Below are 11,937 nucleotides of genomic sequence, written 5' to 3'. Positions count from 1 at the left end.
GTGGGGACCCCCCCACTACACCAACAAATCATGTCTTACAAAAACAAAAGAAGAAGAAGAGTTTGGATTTGATATCCCGCTTTTCACTACCCGAAGGAGTCTCAAAGCGGCTCACATTCTCCTTTCCCTTCCTTCCCCACAACAAACACTCTGTGAGGTGAGTGGGGCTGAGAGACTTCAGAGAAGTGTGACTAGCCCAAGGTCACCCACCAGCTGCATGTGGAGGAGCGGAGACGCGAACCCGGTTCCCCAGATTACGAGTCTACCGCTCTTAACCACTACACCACACTGGCTCTCTTTTAAAACACATTTAAAAGACGCAAGGCCTGCTCTGAACCAGTATCAGCTTGTCTTAAATCGGGGTTTGGCGTGGGTTTCTTGACCAGAGGCTACTCCCCCCCACCCCCCGCCGGGAGCTGGAGGCAAAAGTGGGCAGGGCCACGGATGCAAATTCCGCCTCTGTACAGCAGGCCAGTTTCTATATGCACGAAACCCTCTTTATCTTCCATCGGGGAGGCGGTCCGAGTTCGAGGAGGCAGGAGAAAACACTCGAAGGAAGGTGCAAAAACCAGGCTTCCCTCGAGCCCACCCCCACCCCCCCGGCAAGTGCTGCCCCTCTTCCGTCCCGTTTACCAAACCGTGCCCCCAATACAGAATCCCAGCCCCTACGCCGCCCCTCCCCCTGAAAGACAACCCCGCTCTGCAGCATTGTTCGGGGGGGGGATGTTTGCCCAGCACCTCCAAAGTACCCCAGCTGCTGTTGCTCCTGGTGTCTTCGAGGGCCTGGGAAAGTCCGAAAGAGTCGAGAGATATGGGGGGGGGGCACAAGGCCGTCCAGCCTGCCCCATCGCAAGCCCCCCTTGGAGACTCGCGAGCGTCTTGAGAGATCGGGGCGACCAAAGTCGATCTATAAATGTGTTTGGGTCAGCAGTTCAAGTTGGGGATGGGGGGGGCAGTTTATTAAATTAATTTTTTTTCCATAGGGGAAACCCCCCCCCCCGACTTGTCTCCGCAGTGGTCAGTCCAGGTCGTATCCAAGGGGGCGGGTGCTAGGGAGACAAGATGTCACTGGAGCGTTTGGGGTCCATGGCGAGAGACATGGGGGGGGCAGCGGCCCCCCGGGGTCACAACTCAGACAGCTGCCCCTGTTTCCAGTACGAGATGGTATTCTCGGCGTTGGGGGTGGCTGGGCCGGTCCTGCCTGGCCACGGGGCGCCCCGCCCCCCACGCGGACCACGGGCACCCCGGGACCCTCGCCCCCGCCGCGGGCGTCGCTCCACGCAGGACCTCGCGCTCTCGGTCTGGAACGGGTTGAGGAAGCCGGCGCCCATCTCGCCGTCGTTCCGAGGGGTGCCAGGGGGGTTGCTCAAAGGCGCCAGGCTGCTGGGAGAAGCCTTGGGAACCGGGAATGTGAAAAGGGATGGAGAGACAGTTAATTCCGCTCATCGTAAAATTGAATCGTTAGAAGGGGCCACAAGCAATGCAGGAATCTTCCGCCCGATGCGGGGCTCGAACCCACCAACCCTGAGATCAAGGGTCTCGTGCTCCACTGAGAGAGCTACCTCGCCCAGCAGAATCCAGCTCCCAGGGGAAACCTCAAACCATTTGTTCTTTTGAAAACTCAAGTTTCTAGCCCTTATGATGACCTGTCTAGAGAGACCAATGGAGTGCGCCTCTGGGGGTGAAGTCATCAGCACCGAAGCGACCTCCCCCCCGGGGGGCAAGCCTAGCAGTGTGTCTGGCGGTCTTGGGCTCCCCAGAAAACAAAAGCCCCTCTCGGCCTCAAAGATGGGGGTCCAAAGGAAAGCAGACCAAGACATTTGGCACCGGCTGGGCTGCAGGAGTTGCCGGAAGGAGGCGTATAAAGCGCCATCGAACCGTCAAAGTGCAAGTAGATAAATAGGTACCACTCCGGTGGGAAGGTCAACGCCGTTTCCGTGCGCTTCTCTGGTTCGCCAGAAGCGGCTTAGTCATGCTGGCCACATGACCCGGAAGCTGTACTCCGGCTCCCTCGGCCAATAAAGCGAGATGAGCGCCGCAACCCCAGAGTCGTCCGCGACTGGACCTAATGGTCAGGGGTCCCTTTACCTTTACCTCTAACCGCTTGGCCCTCCTGCCCTCCCTTCCCCACAGGGCAGCACCGTGCAAAGTCTCACCTTCGACATGGGTTCCATTTCACCAGGACCTGTGGAGGAAACAAGAGGGGGGTGGAATGAAACACTTGACCTCGTTACAGACCCTGTTGGAAGGGGCTTGGGGGTAAACAACAACAACAACAACAACTAATTATTTGTTTATATCCCCGCCCACCTGGCTGGGTTTCCCAGCCGCTCTGGGCGCCTCCCAACAGAATATTAAAAACACGATAAAACATCAAACATTAGAAACTTCTCTAAACAGGGCTGCTTTCAGATGTCTTCTAAAAGTCAGACAGTTGTTTATTTCCTTGACATCTGACGGGAGGGCGCCACCACCAAGAAGGCCCGGCGCCTGGTTCCCTGCAACCTCGCTTCTCGCAGGGAGGGAACCGCCAGAAGGCTCTTGGCGCCCTCGGCCAGTAAAGCGAGATGAGCGCCGCAACCCCAGAGTCGTCCGTGACTGGACTTAACGGTCAGGGGTCCCTTTACCTTTAAGAGCTATAATAGGAGGCTCTAATGAGAACTGCTTTGGGGGGGGGTTCGTCTTTTTCGTAAGCCTTTCTTGAATTATTAACTGGACTTAACATGGACACTGGTACCAGAGCCTGCAATAAATTGCTCATCTTCCAACATTGTGTATGCAATCAAATGCCAACAGTGCCCTTCAGCTCTCTATATTGGACAAACAGGCCAAACCCTACGCCAAAGGACATAAATCTGACATCGGGAATCACAAGAAAGAGAAACCAGTAGGAGAACACTTCAATCTCCCAGGACATTCTATAAAAGATCTCAAAGTGGCTGTCTTAATACAAAGAAATTTCAGAAATAGACTGGAAAGAGAAGTGGCTGAATTGCAACTAATCACCAAACTTAAAACCATGGAGAGATCTGGTCTGAACAGAGACATTGGATTCTTATCTCATTATACATAACAAAGCTATCTTTAGCCATTTCACCCCTTGCCTTTCCCTGCAAGACTAATTGCAACAGGTTTTCCACACCTATCAGCTGATCACCCATTCCCACCCCCCTTCTGAGTAATACCCCTCCCCACTCCCTCACTATATTTAAGGATCTGGTGACTTCTGTTTCAGTGTATCTGAAGAAGTGTGCATGCACACGAAAGCTCATACCAGGAACAAACTCAGTTGGTCTCTAAGGTGCTACTGGAAAGAATTTTCTATTTTGTTTTGAATTATTAAAACAAACACTACAGCGTGAAGAATCCGCGAGCAGGACTGGCAGTTCTGAAACCCACCTAAGGATCCGTTCATGTGTTGCGGCTCCATGGCATTCATTCCGGGCATCGCGCCTTCCGGGCTCAGCCCCATGGAGAACTAAAAATGGGGGGGGAGGCGGGGAGGGGGCAGGGTTTGTGGGGGGGGGGAGAAGTTGGGTGGGGTGGGGGGTGGAGAAAGAGTTAGTTGCAAAGGAGTGGAAGCTTGCATCTCCCCTTTAAACATTTCTTTCTAAAAATTTAGCTGCGATCCAGTCCGGGGTTGGGCCGGATGACCTCTGGGGTTCCCTTTCCGACCCCACAGTGTTCTCTGCAAATTGGTCCAATCGAGAATACTCAAAGGCAATTGTTGGAATACATCGGGACAATACAGCGTTGAGAACCAGCAATTAAATCCGGTTTTCATCAGTGCTTCGGTTTTCATAGCATCACAGAATTGAAGGGTTGGAAAAGACCCCCAACCCAGTGCAACAGTTTATATATATATATATGTGTGTGTGTGTGTTTTAAATTAAGTTTTGTGTTTTACAATTTAGAATACTCATCTAAACATCCTTAAAACATCAAAGACTTCCCTTCTTTTTTGCATATCACAAATCCCTGCATATTTTACAAAAAACTAAACCTTTCGGTATTCCATTAGTACATCCACCAAGACTTATTTACACGGCTGAATTTATCCTGACGCTGCCCACGTTTTCAAATGTACACAATTCCCCACCACCACCACCATGTATTCAATAATCGTCTTCCAATCTTCTCTAAACGTACTTTCTTCTTGTTCTCTTATTCAGTAAGTTAGATCAGTGTTTTTCAACCTTCTTTGGGCAAAGGCACACTTGTTTCATGAAAAAAATCACGAGGCACACCACCATTAGAAAATGTTAAAAAAATTAACTCTGTGCCTATATTGACTATATATAAAGTAATTCTCTTGAATAGGAATCAAATAAACACAATTTTTCCCACGGCACACCAGGCAACATCTCGCGGCACACTAGTGTGCCGCGGAACAGTGGTTGAAAAACACTGAGTTAGATTCCCAAGCTGCGCATATTCCATCAGCTTAATTTGCCATTCTTCTTTACTTGGGACCTCGCACGTTTTCAATTTTTGGGCTAACGAAACATGGGCCGCAGTTGTTGCACAAATAAATAACCTTTTTTTGCCACCTGGGAATTTCTGTCTGAATTACCCGCAACAGAAAGGACTCTGGGGTTGTTGTTTTTTTTGGAAAAGTACTTTAAAACATTTTTTTCAATTCATTATGGATCATTTCCCAATACTCTTTTGCCCTTTAACAGGTCCACCACATATGAAAGAATGTTCCCTCCATTTATCTCCAGCACTTATCTGATTCAGTCTTATACATCTCAGCAAGCCTACTAACAGTTTCCAAAGGCCTGCAGAAGCCTGAGCCTGCCGGCCGGAGGACAACAGCTATTCCGAATTTAAGAATGGAAAGCGTAATGCTGGTGGTCAACAAACAGGTTTAAAGACTCTCTCAAGGCAAATCTTTAAAAATATAAACACCAACAATTGGGAAACACTGGCCTGCGAGCGCTCCAGTTGGAGAACAGCCTTTACCAAAGTCGTCGTAGGCTTTGAAGACACTCGAACTCAGGACGCAAGGGAGAAACGTGCTAAGAGGAAGGCATGCTTGGCAAACCCACACCGGGATCCACTCCCACCCACAATGTCCCCACTGTGGAAGGACGTGTGGATCCAGAACTGGCCTCCACAGCCACTTACGGACTCATTGTTAAAACCGTGTTTATGGAAGACAATCTTACTCGGCTACGAGGGATCGCCAAAGAAGAAGAAGAAGAAAGAGGAGGAGGAGAAGAGGAAGAAGAAGAAAGAGAAGAAGAAGAAGAAGAAAGAGAAGAAGAAGAGGAAGAGGAAGAGGAGGAGGAAGAAGAAGAAGAAGAAGAAGAAGAAGAAGAAGAAGAAGAAGAAGAAGAAGAAGAAGAAGAAAGAGAAGAGGAAGAAGAAGAAGAAGAAGAAGAAGAAGAAGAAGAAGAAGGAGGAGAGGAAGAAGAAGAAAGAGAAGAAAAAGAAGAAAGAGAAGAAGAAGAGGAAGAGGAAGAAGAAGAAGAAGAAGAAGAAGAAGAAGAAGAAGAAGAAGAAGGAGAAGAAGAAGAAGAAGAAGAAGAAGAAGAAGAAAGAGGAGGAGAGGAAGAAAAAGAAGAAGAAGAAAGAGAAAGAGAAGAAGAAGAAGAAGAAGAAGAAGAAGAAGAAGAAGAAGAAGAAAGAGGAGGAGAAGAGGAAGAAGAAGAGCAAAGAGAAAGCTAGCCTGGCCAGTCTTGGGAGGGAATTGTGCAACCTGGGAGCAGTTGCAGAAAAGGCCCTGCCTTGTGTCACCACCGACTTGCCCAGCCAAGGGATCTCAGCACCCAGGCAGGTTCATATGGGGACAGCCTGGGCCCAAGCCATACTAAAGTTGTGTTCGATAGGTACTTACGCTGAGCCGACTTCCGGGGGGTCCAATGGGATTCATCAGGTACATGCTTTCGCTGGAGTTGGTGGAGTCTGGGGAGAGAAGGGAGGAAGATGAGACGACCCCGTTGGGCTTGGGCGGAAGTCTCTTAAACTCGACCACAAGTCTCCAAGGGTAAAGGTAAAGGGACCCCTGACCGTTAGGTCCATTCGCGGACGACTCTGGGGTTGCGGCGCTCATCTCGCGTTAATGGCCGAGGGAGCCGGTGTACAGCTTCCGGGTCATGTGGCTGGCATGACTAAGCCGCTTCTGGCGAACCAGAGCAGCGCACGGAAACGTCGTTTACCTTCCCGCCAGAGCGGTACCTATTTATCTACTTGCACTTTGACGTGCTTTCGATGGGAATCTGGATGGTCGGCTCCAACAAAATATTTAAAAACACAATACTTGCAGAACTGGACAAAATGACGGGAAGAATCCGAGAACAACGGGACCAGAAATTCATCAAAGACTGGATTAAATTTACGAATTATTTGAGGGAGAATGATTCACAATCGAATACGTCAATAGGACTTCAAGAAGCTTTGTAGATAAATGTGGAAATATTATTGTAATTATGATTTTTATAGTGATTAATGTGTATATGAATTTTAAGCAAGGATAGATTTAAGAAGTATATAATTAAGATAGAACTTTGAAAGTCATTTGAAAGGACTGAGGGAAGCCACGGCTGTAATTGCCAAAGCAGATGAATGCATGTGAATTTATATTTTTGCTTTCTGTAGTAGTTATAGATTAAAATAATAAAAATTATTATTATTATTATTTTATAATATCAACTTTATTTAAATTTAGTTGATTTAAATAATTTTCACAACGGATTTAAAAACCTTTCACAGGTACAAATACAAAAGAAGAGCAACAACCACAAAAGGTAAAAAAACAAAACAAAACAAAACAAACAAACAAAAAACCAAAAATAAAAACAACAAAAATAAGAACCACACAAAGTGGAAAAGGGGGAAGGAAAAAAGAAGAAAAAAGAAAGAAAAAAGTAAGACTAAGTGTATAGTCACGTAGGTAATTTCTTCCAATGCAAGAGAGATACAAAAATTATTATTATTATTATTAAAAAACACAATACTAAAAAAAATAAAATGACAAGAAGTAAATAAACCGACAACCGAGCGCTTTCCTTCTGGGTTGTGTAAAAAGCACTCACCTCCGGGGCTGGGCAGGAGCGGGGTGCCGGGGGGGCCTCCACCTCCAGGGGGGCCCTGTGGGGAAGCAGAGAGAGGCAGGACGGCGGCATTCGGCTGGGTCTAGAAGATAAAGAAAAACCCAGAAGTGCGTTCATGAAATCCCTCCAATGGTCGGCCTCCCCACACAAGACTCGCCCTGCACCGAAATGTGAACACCCCTTGCACGGGGGGCTCGGCGCCCCCAGATTATCATGCCACCCCATGGGAAACTCACCCCGTAGCCACCTGGAGACGAGGAGGAATACGGGATCTGGAAGAAAGCAGACAAGAGGCTGATGTAAGAGGAGTTCAGGCATGGAATCCATTGCTTATCTTACCCTCTGGTGCAACAGAAAATAAGATTGCTCCATTTCCCGTGGGACAGCCCTTTAGATATTTGAAAGTGGCTCTCCTATCTCCTCTGCCTCAGGCTCAACATAATCAACTCCTTCAACCGCTCCTCATACGGTTTGGTTTCCAGACCCTTGATCATCTTGGTTGCCCTCCTCTGCACACCTTCCAGCTTGTCAATATCCTTCTTAAATTGTGGTGCCCAGAACTGGACGCTGTATTCCGAGTGTGGTCTGACCAAGGCAGAATGGAGTGGGACTGTGACTTTCCTTGATCTAGACCATGGGTAGGGAAACTAAGGCCCGGGGGCTGGATGTGGCCCAATCGCCTTCTCAATCTGGCCCATGGGCGGTCAGGGAATTGGCTTGTTTTTACATGAGTAGAATGTGTCCTTTTATTTAAAATGCACCTCTGGGTTATTTGTGGGCCCTGCCTGGTGTTTTTACATGAGTGGAATGTGTCCTTTTATTTAAAATGCATCTCTGGGTTATTTGTGGGACAGAGGAAATCAAAATGGTCCAAGGCCTGGAAACGATGCCTTAGGAGGAACGGCTTAGGGAGCTGGGTATGTTTAGCCTGGAGAAGAGAAGGTTAAGGGGGGATATGATAGCCATGTTCAAATATATCAAAGGATGTCATCTAGAGGAGGGAGAAAGGTTGTTTTCTGCTGCTCCAGAGAAGCGGACACGGGGCAATGGATTCAAACTACAAGAAAGAAGACTCCACCTAAACTTCCTGACAGTAAGAGCTGTTCGGCAGTGGGATTTGCTGCCAAGGAGTGTGATGGAGTCTCCTTCTTTGGAGGTCTTTAAGCAGAGGCTTGGCAGCCATCTGTCAGGAATGCTTTGATGGTGTTTCCTGTTTGGCAGGGGGTTGGACTGGATGGCCCTTGGGGTCTCTTCCAACTCTAGGATTCTATGAAATCGTTCATTATTTTTTCTCAAAATATAGTCCGCCCCCCCCTCAAGGTCTGAGGGACAGTGAACCAGCCCCCTGCTGAAAAAGTTTGCTGACCCCCGATTCTAGACACTAGCTTCTGTGGATGCAGCCTAGAATAGCCTTCGCCTCTTTTGCTGCTGCATCACACTGTGGGCTCATGTTAAGTTTGTGGTCCACCAAGACGCCTTAGATCCTTTTCACATGTACTGCTGTCAAGCCAGGTGTCCCCCCCCCCCCCGCCCTATATTTGTGCATCTGGCTAGGGCACAGTTTTTGCGCAAACACCCATACGCATGTAGGAGAGAGCATGAGGGCTCAGCGTAACATGTAAACAAGCCTTTCTGTGTAAGGAGAAATCACACTGGTGAGGTCCTAGGAAGTGGGGGAAAGTAGAGGGAATGAATCCTGCAGTTCAGAATTTTATGCCAGGGGTGGGTTGTTGTTGTTGTTGTTGTTTTAAAGTTACCGAGTTTGAATTCATGTTTGGCCAGGGGCTTCGCACTCCAGGACCTCTGCAAAAAAGAAAAGAGAGAGAATATATAAACTGATCGTTTTAGGTTTTTTTCTTTGGAAACAGCTTGGACGTTTGATTTTATTTTTGAGCATATGACCCTGGGTTTAGGCTGCATTTGCGATGTTCTATTGTCGCCTGTGGGTTAAACCACAGAGCCTCTTGGGCTTGCCGATCAGAAGGTCGGCGGTTCGAATCCCCGCAATGACGGGGCGAGCTCCCGTCGCTCGGTCCCTGCTCCTGCCAACCCAGCAGCTCGAAAGCACGTCAAAGTGCAAGTAGATAAATAGGTACCGCTCCGGCGGGAAGGTAAACGGCGTTTCCGTGCGCTGCTCTGGTTCGCCAGAAGCGGCTTAGTCATGCCGGCCACATGACCCGGAAGCTGTACGCCGGCTCCTTCGGCCAATAAAGTGAGATGAGTGCCACAACCCCAGAGTCAGACACGACTGGACTTAACGGTCAGGGGTCCCTTTACGTTTACCTATTGTTGTCTGTGAGCCGCTTTGGGGTTCATCTGAACGAAAAGCAGTATGGGAATAGAATAAATCAAATCAAATCAAAGAGGTTGCTTGGAGAGACTGCTGCAATGCCAGATTGAGCATTTATTTATAGTTGTGCCTTGGGTCCTAAACGTCTTGGAACTCGGACGTTTCAGCTACCGAACGCCGCAAACCCGGAAGTGTGTGTTCTGGTTTTCGAACTTTCTTTGGAACCCGAATGTCAGCCGGGGCTTCCGATCGGCTGCAGGAGCTTCCTGCAGCCTATGAGAAGCCGTGCTTTGGGTTTCTGGCTGCCAGCTGTCCACCCCCTCCCCCAAAAAGGAAAACAACACAGAGGTTCCTCACGTGTTCATCGGCGGCATGCCAGGACCTGCAAAGGATCCAGGAGGCGGTCTCATCATGGCACCGTAACTCTGGGGGTAAGAAAAGAGGTGTGCTCCTGTGACAAGGCAAAAGGGCTTTCGGGAAACGATATATAATGAATGGAAAAGGATGTTTAAATTGGCAATCCCCACCCCCAATCCCCGAAGCCTTTTTACTAGGAATAATTTGGACAGAGGTCCCGGGAAAGCTGAGTTTATTTATGTACAGGATGGGACGACAGCAGCCAGAACTTCATATGCACAGAAGCGGAAAGGTTACCAAAGGAGGAGGAATGGCTTTCGAAACTGATGGGACTCTGCTTAAATTGGCTGCAAAACTAAGAGGACATAATGGCAAAGTGCTTAAGGAAGAAAGGAGACCTATCAAAACAACGCTAGTTTCTGAGGTTGCACACAGCAATCTGAGACTGCGCCTGCATGCGGCCAACCTCTCCTCCGCCCTTTTCATGCCTCTCCTGGTTCTGGGAGACCAGAAGGGAGGGCAGCTGGTTGCAGCAAGAGGGTGAAACACTTCTGATTCCTCCTCCCAGTCTCCTCCCTCTTACTGCTCATCATTGTCCCACCACCCCACCCGGGGCTCTGAGCCTTCTTCCCTTGGGGACTCCCCAGTCGGTTTCCTCTCCTGTATCCAACCAGTCCGTGACAACTGCCTAAATCTCCTCCTTTCCCGGGTCTTTCCCCAAGCAATCTTGGAATTTGCTGCCAAGGAGTGTGGTGCAATCTCCTTCTTTGGAGGTCTTTAAGCAGAGGCTTGACAGCCATCTGTCAGGAATGCTTTGATGGTGTTTCCTGCTTGGCAGGGGGTTGGACTGGATGGCGCTTGGGGTCTCTTCCAACTCGATGATTCTATGATTCAATCTGAGACTGTGCCTGCATGTGGCCAGCCTCTCCTCCGCCCTTGTCATGCCTCTCCTGGTTCTGAGAGACCAGAAGGGAGGGCAGAAGGGAGATACCCGGTACTGTTCATCTCTCTTCTCTTGGTTTCCCTCCTCCCCTGTTTCAGCCTCTGCCTCCGATTCTGGACTTCTCTCTGCCACAGACTCTCCCTGCTCATTAATCCCTGTTGCCTCTCCAACCTCTGACACCTCCTCTTCCCAGTCTTCTCCCTCTGACCACTCGTCGTCCCCCCACCACCGACCCCCAGGCTCTGAGCTTCCTTCCCTTCGGGGGTCCCATAGCCGGTTCCTCCCACCATCCCTCTGCACCCAACCAGTCTGCGACACCTTGGAAGGGACCCAGGAACCTCAATGCGCCTTCTGGGCATTTTGTGACCCTGGGCGTCAGTTTGGGGGCGCTCACCTGCGGGGCCATCCCTGTCAGGCCACGTGGGGGGCTCATGCGCTGCATCGGACCCACGGAGGGGTGCCCTGGCGAGGAGAAGAGAAGAGAAAGGACAAGAACGCATTTAAGGCAGCGGCATAGAACCTGCTTGCTAACCTCATGAGATCCGTAAGCTTGGGTCTCTTTTTTTTGGTATTTGTTTTCTTCTTCTATTATTATGATTATTATTATTTTGACAAAGTCATAACCATAGATAAACAAGAATAAAAATGTGCGCCCCACACCCCCGAGACTATTCCAATGTAACTAGCCAACCTCCCAAAAATGTCAACACCTCTTGCGATGGTTTGACCCCTTTCAGTTTTTTTAACAAACAGCTTCCCCATCTCCTCAAAACCATTTCTCCTGCATATTCTCCATCTTACCTTAACGGCACATGTAAATTTATCATTAATAGCTGTACCCCACACCTCTTTATACCATTCTTCCATTTTATATTCTGCTTGCCCCCTTCCGCTTCCTAGCTGTAAAAATTCGTGCAGCTGTCGAGAATATTTGTGAGCAAGTCCTCCTTAGCCTGCATACCTTCCACCCCATCGTAAATCGATAAAAATGCTACCTCTGGACTTTCGGTCAGCTTTAACTCGTTGATTTCTGTTATCTCCTTAAACACCCCTTGCCAGAAAAATTGTACATTTTTTACACCCCCACCACACGTGAACATAATTCCCTGTTTCCTGGCATCCCCTCCAACATAACACCGAACGTTCCTTGTTTATTTGATTTAATCTGACTGGTGTTAAATACCATCTCCAAACTAATTTATAATAGTTTTCTTTTATTCTTATAGACAACATTTTCAACGTACAATTCTCCCATATTTCCCCCTCCCCGACTATCTGTCTGCTCTGTT

At 48.7% G+C, this 11,937-nt stretch overlaps 1 protein-coding gene across 1 annotated transcript in view; it reads right to left on the bottom strand.

Moving 5' to 3' along the window:
- Positions 1-1,026: 1,026 nt before the first annotated feature.
- The window catches only part of LOC117039467 (single-stranded DNA-binding protein 4-like), a 31,282-nt gene continuing 20,371 nt past the window's right edge, over positions 1,027-11,937 (bottom strand). Inside the window, exons 9-17 of the mRNA XM_033136576.1 lie at positions 11,043-11,110; positions 9,706-9,773; positions 8,816-8,861; positions 7,295-7,330; positions 7,041-7,095; positions 5,843-5,910; positions 3,400-3,478; positions 2,157-2,185; positions 1,027-1,394 (exon numbers count right to left, since the gene is read on the bottom strand). Coding sequence (XP_032992467.1) covers positions 1,125-1,394; positions 2,157-2,185; positions 3,400-3,478; positions 5,843-5,910; positions 7,041-7,095; positions 7,295-7,330; positions 8,816-8,861; positions 9,706-9,773; positions 11,043-11,110 — 719 coding nt within the window. The 3' untranslated portion in view covers positions 1,027-1,124. The remainder of the gene's footprint in view (positions 1,395-2,156; positions 2,186-3,399; positions 3,479-5,842; positions 5,911-7,040; positions 7,096-7,294; positions 7,331-8,815; positions 8,862-9,705; positions 9,774-11,042; positions 11,111-11,937) is intronic.

Source organism: Lacerta agilis, chromosome 18, assembly GCF_009819535.1.
Source record: "Lacerta agilis isolate rLacAgi1 chromosome 18, rLacAgi1.pri, whole genome shotgun sequence".
In the NCBI taxonomy this organism is placed as follows: domain Eukaryota; kingdom Metazoa; phylum Chordata; class Lepidosauria; order Squamata; family Lacertidae; genus Lacerta; species Lacerta agilis.
Note: the sequence above shows the minus strand (reverse complement) of the source record. Positions and strands in the feature narration are given on the sequence as shown.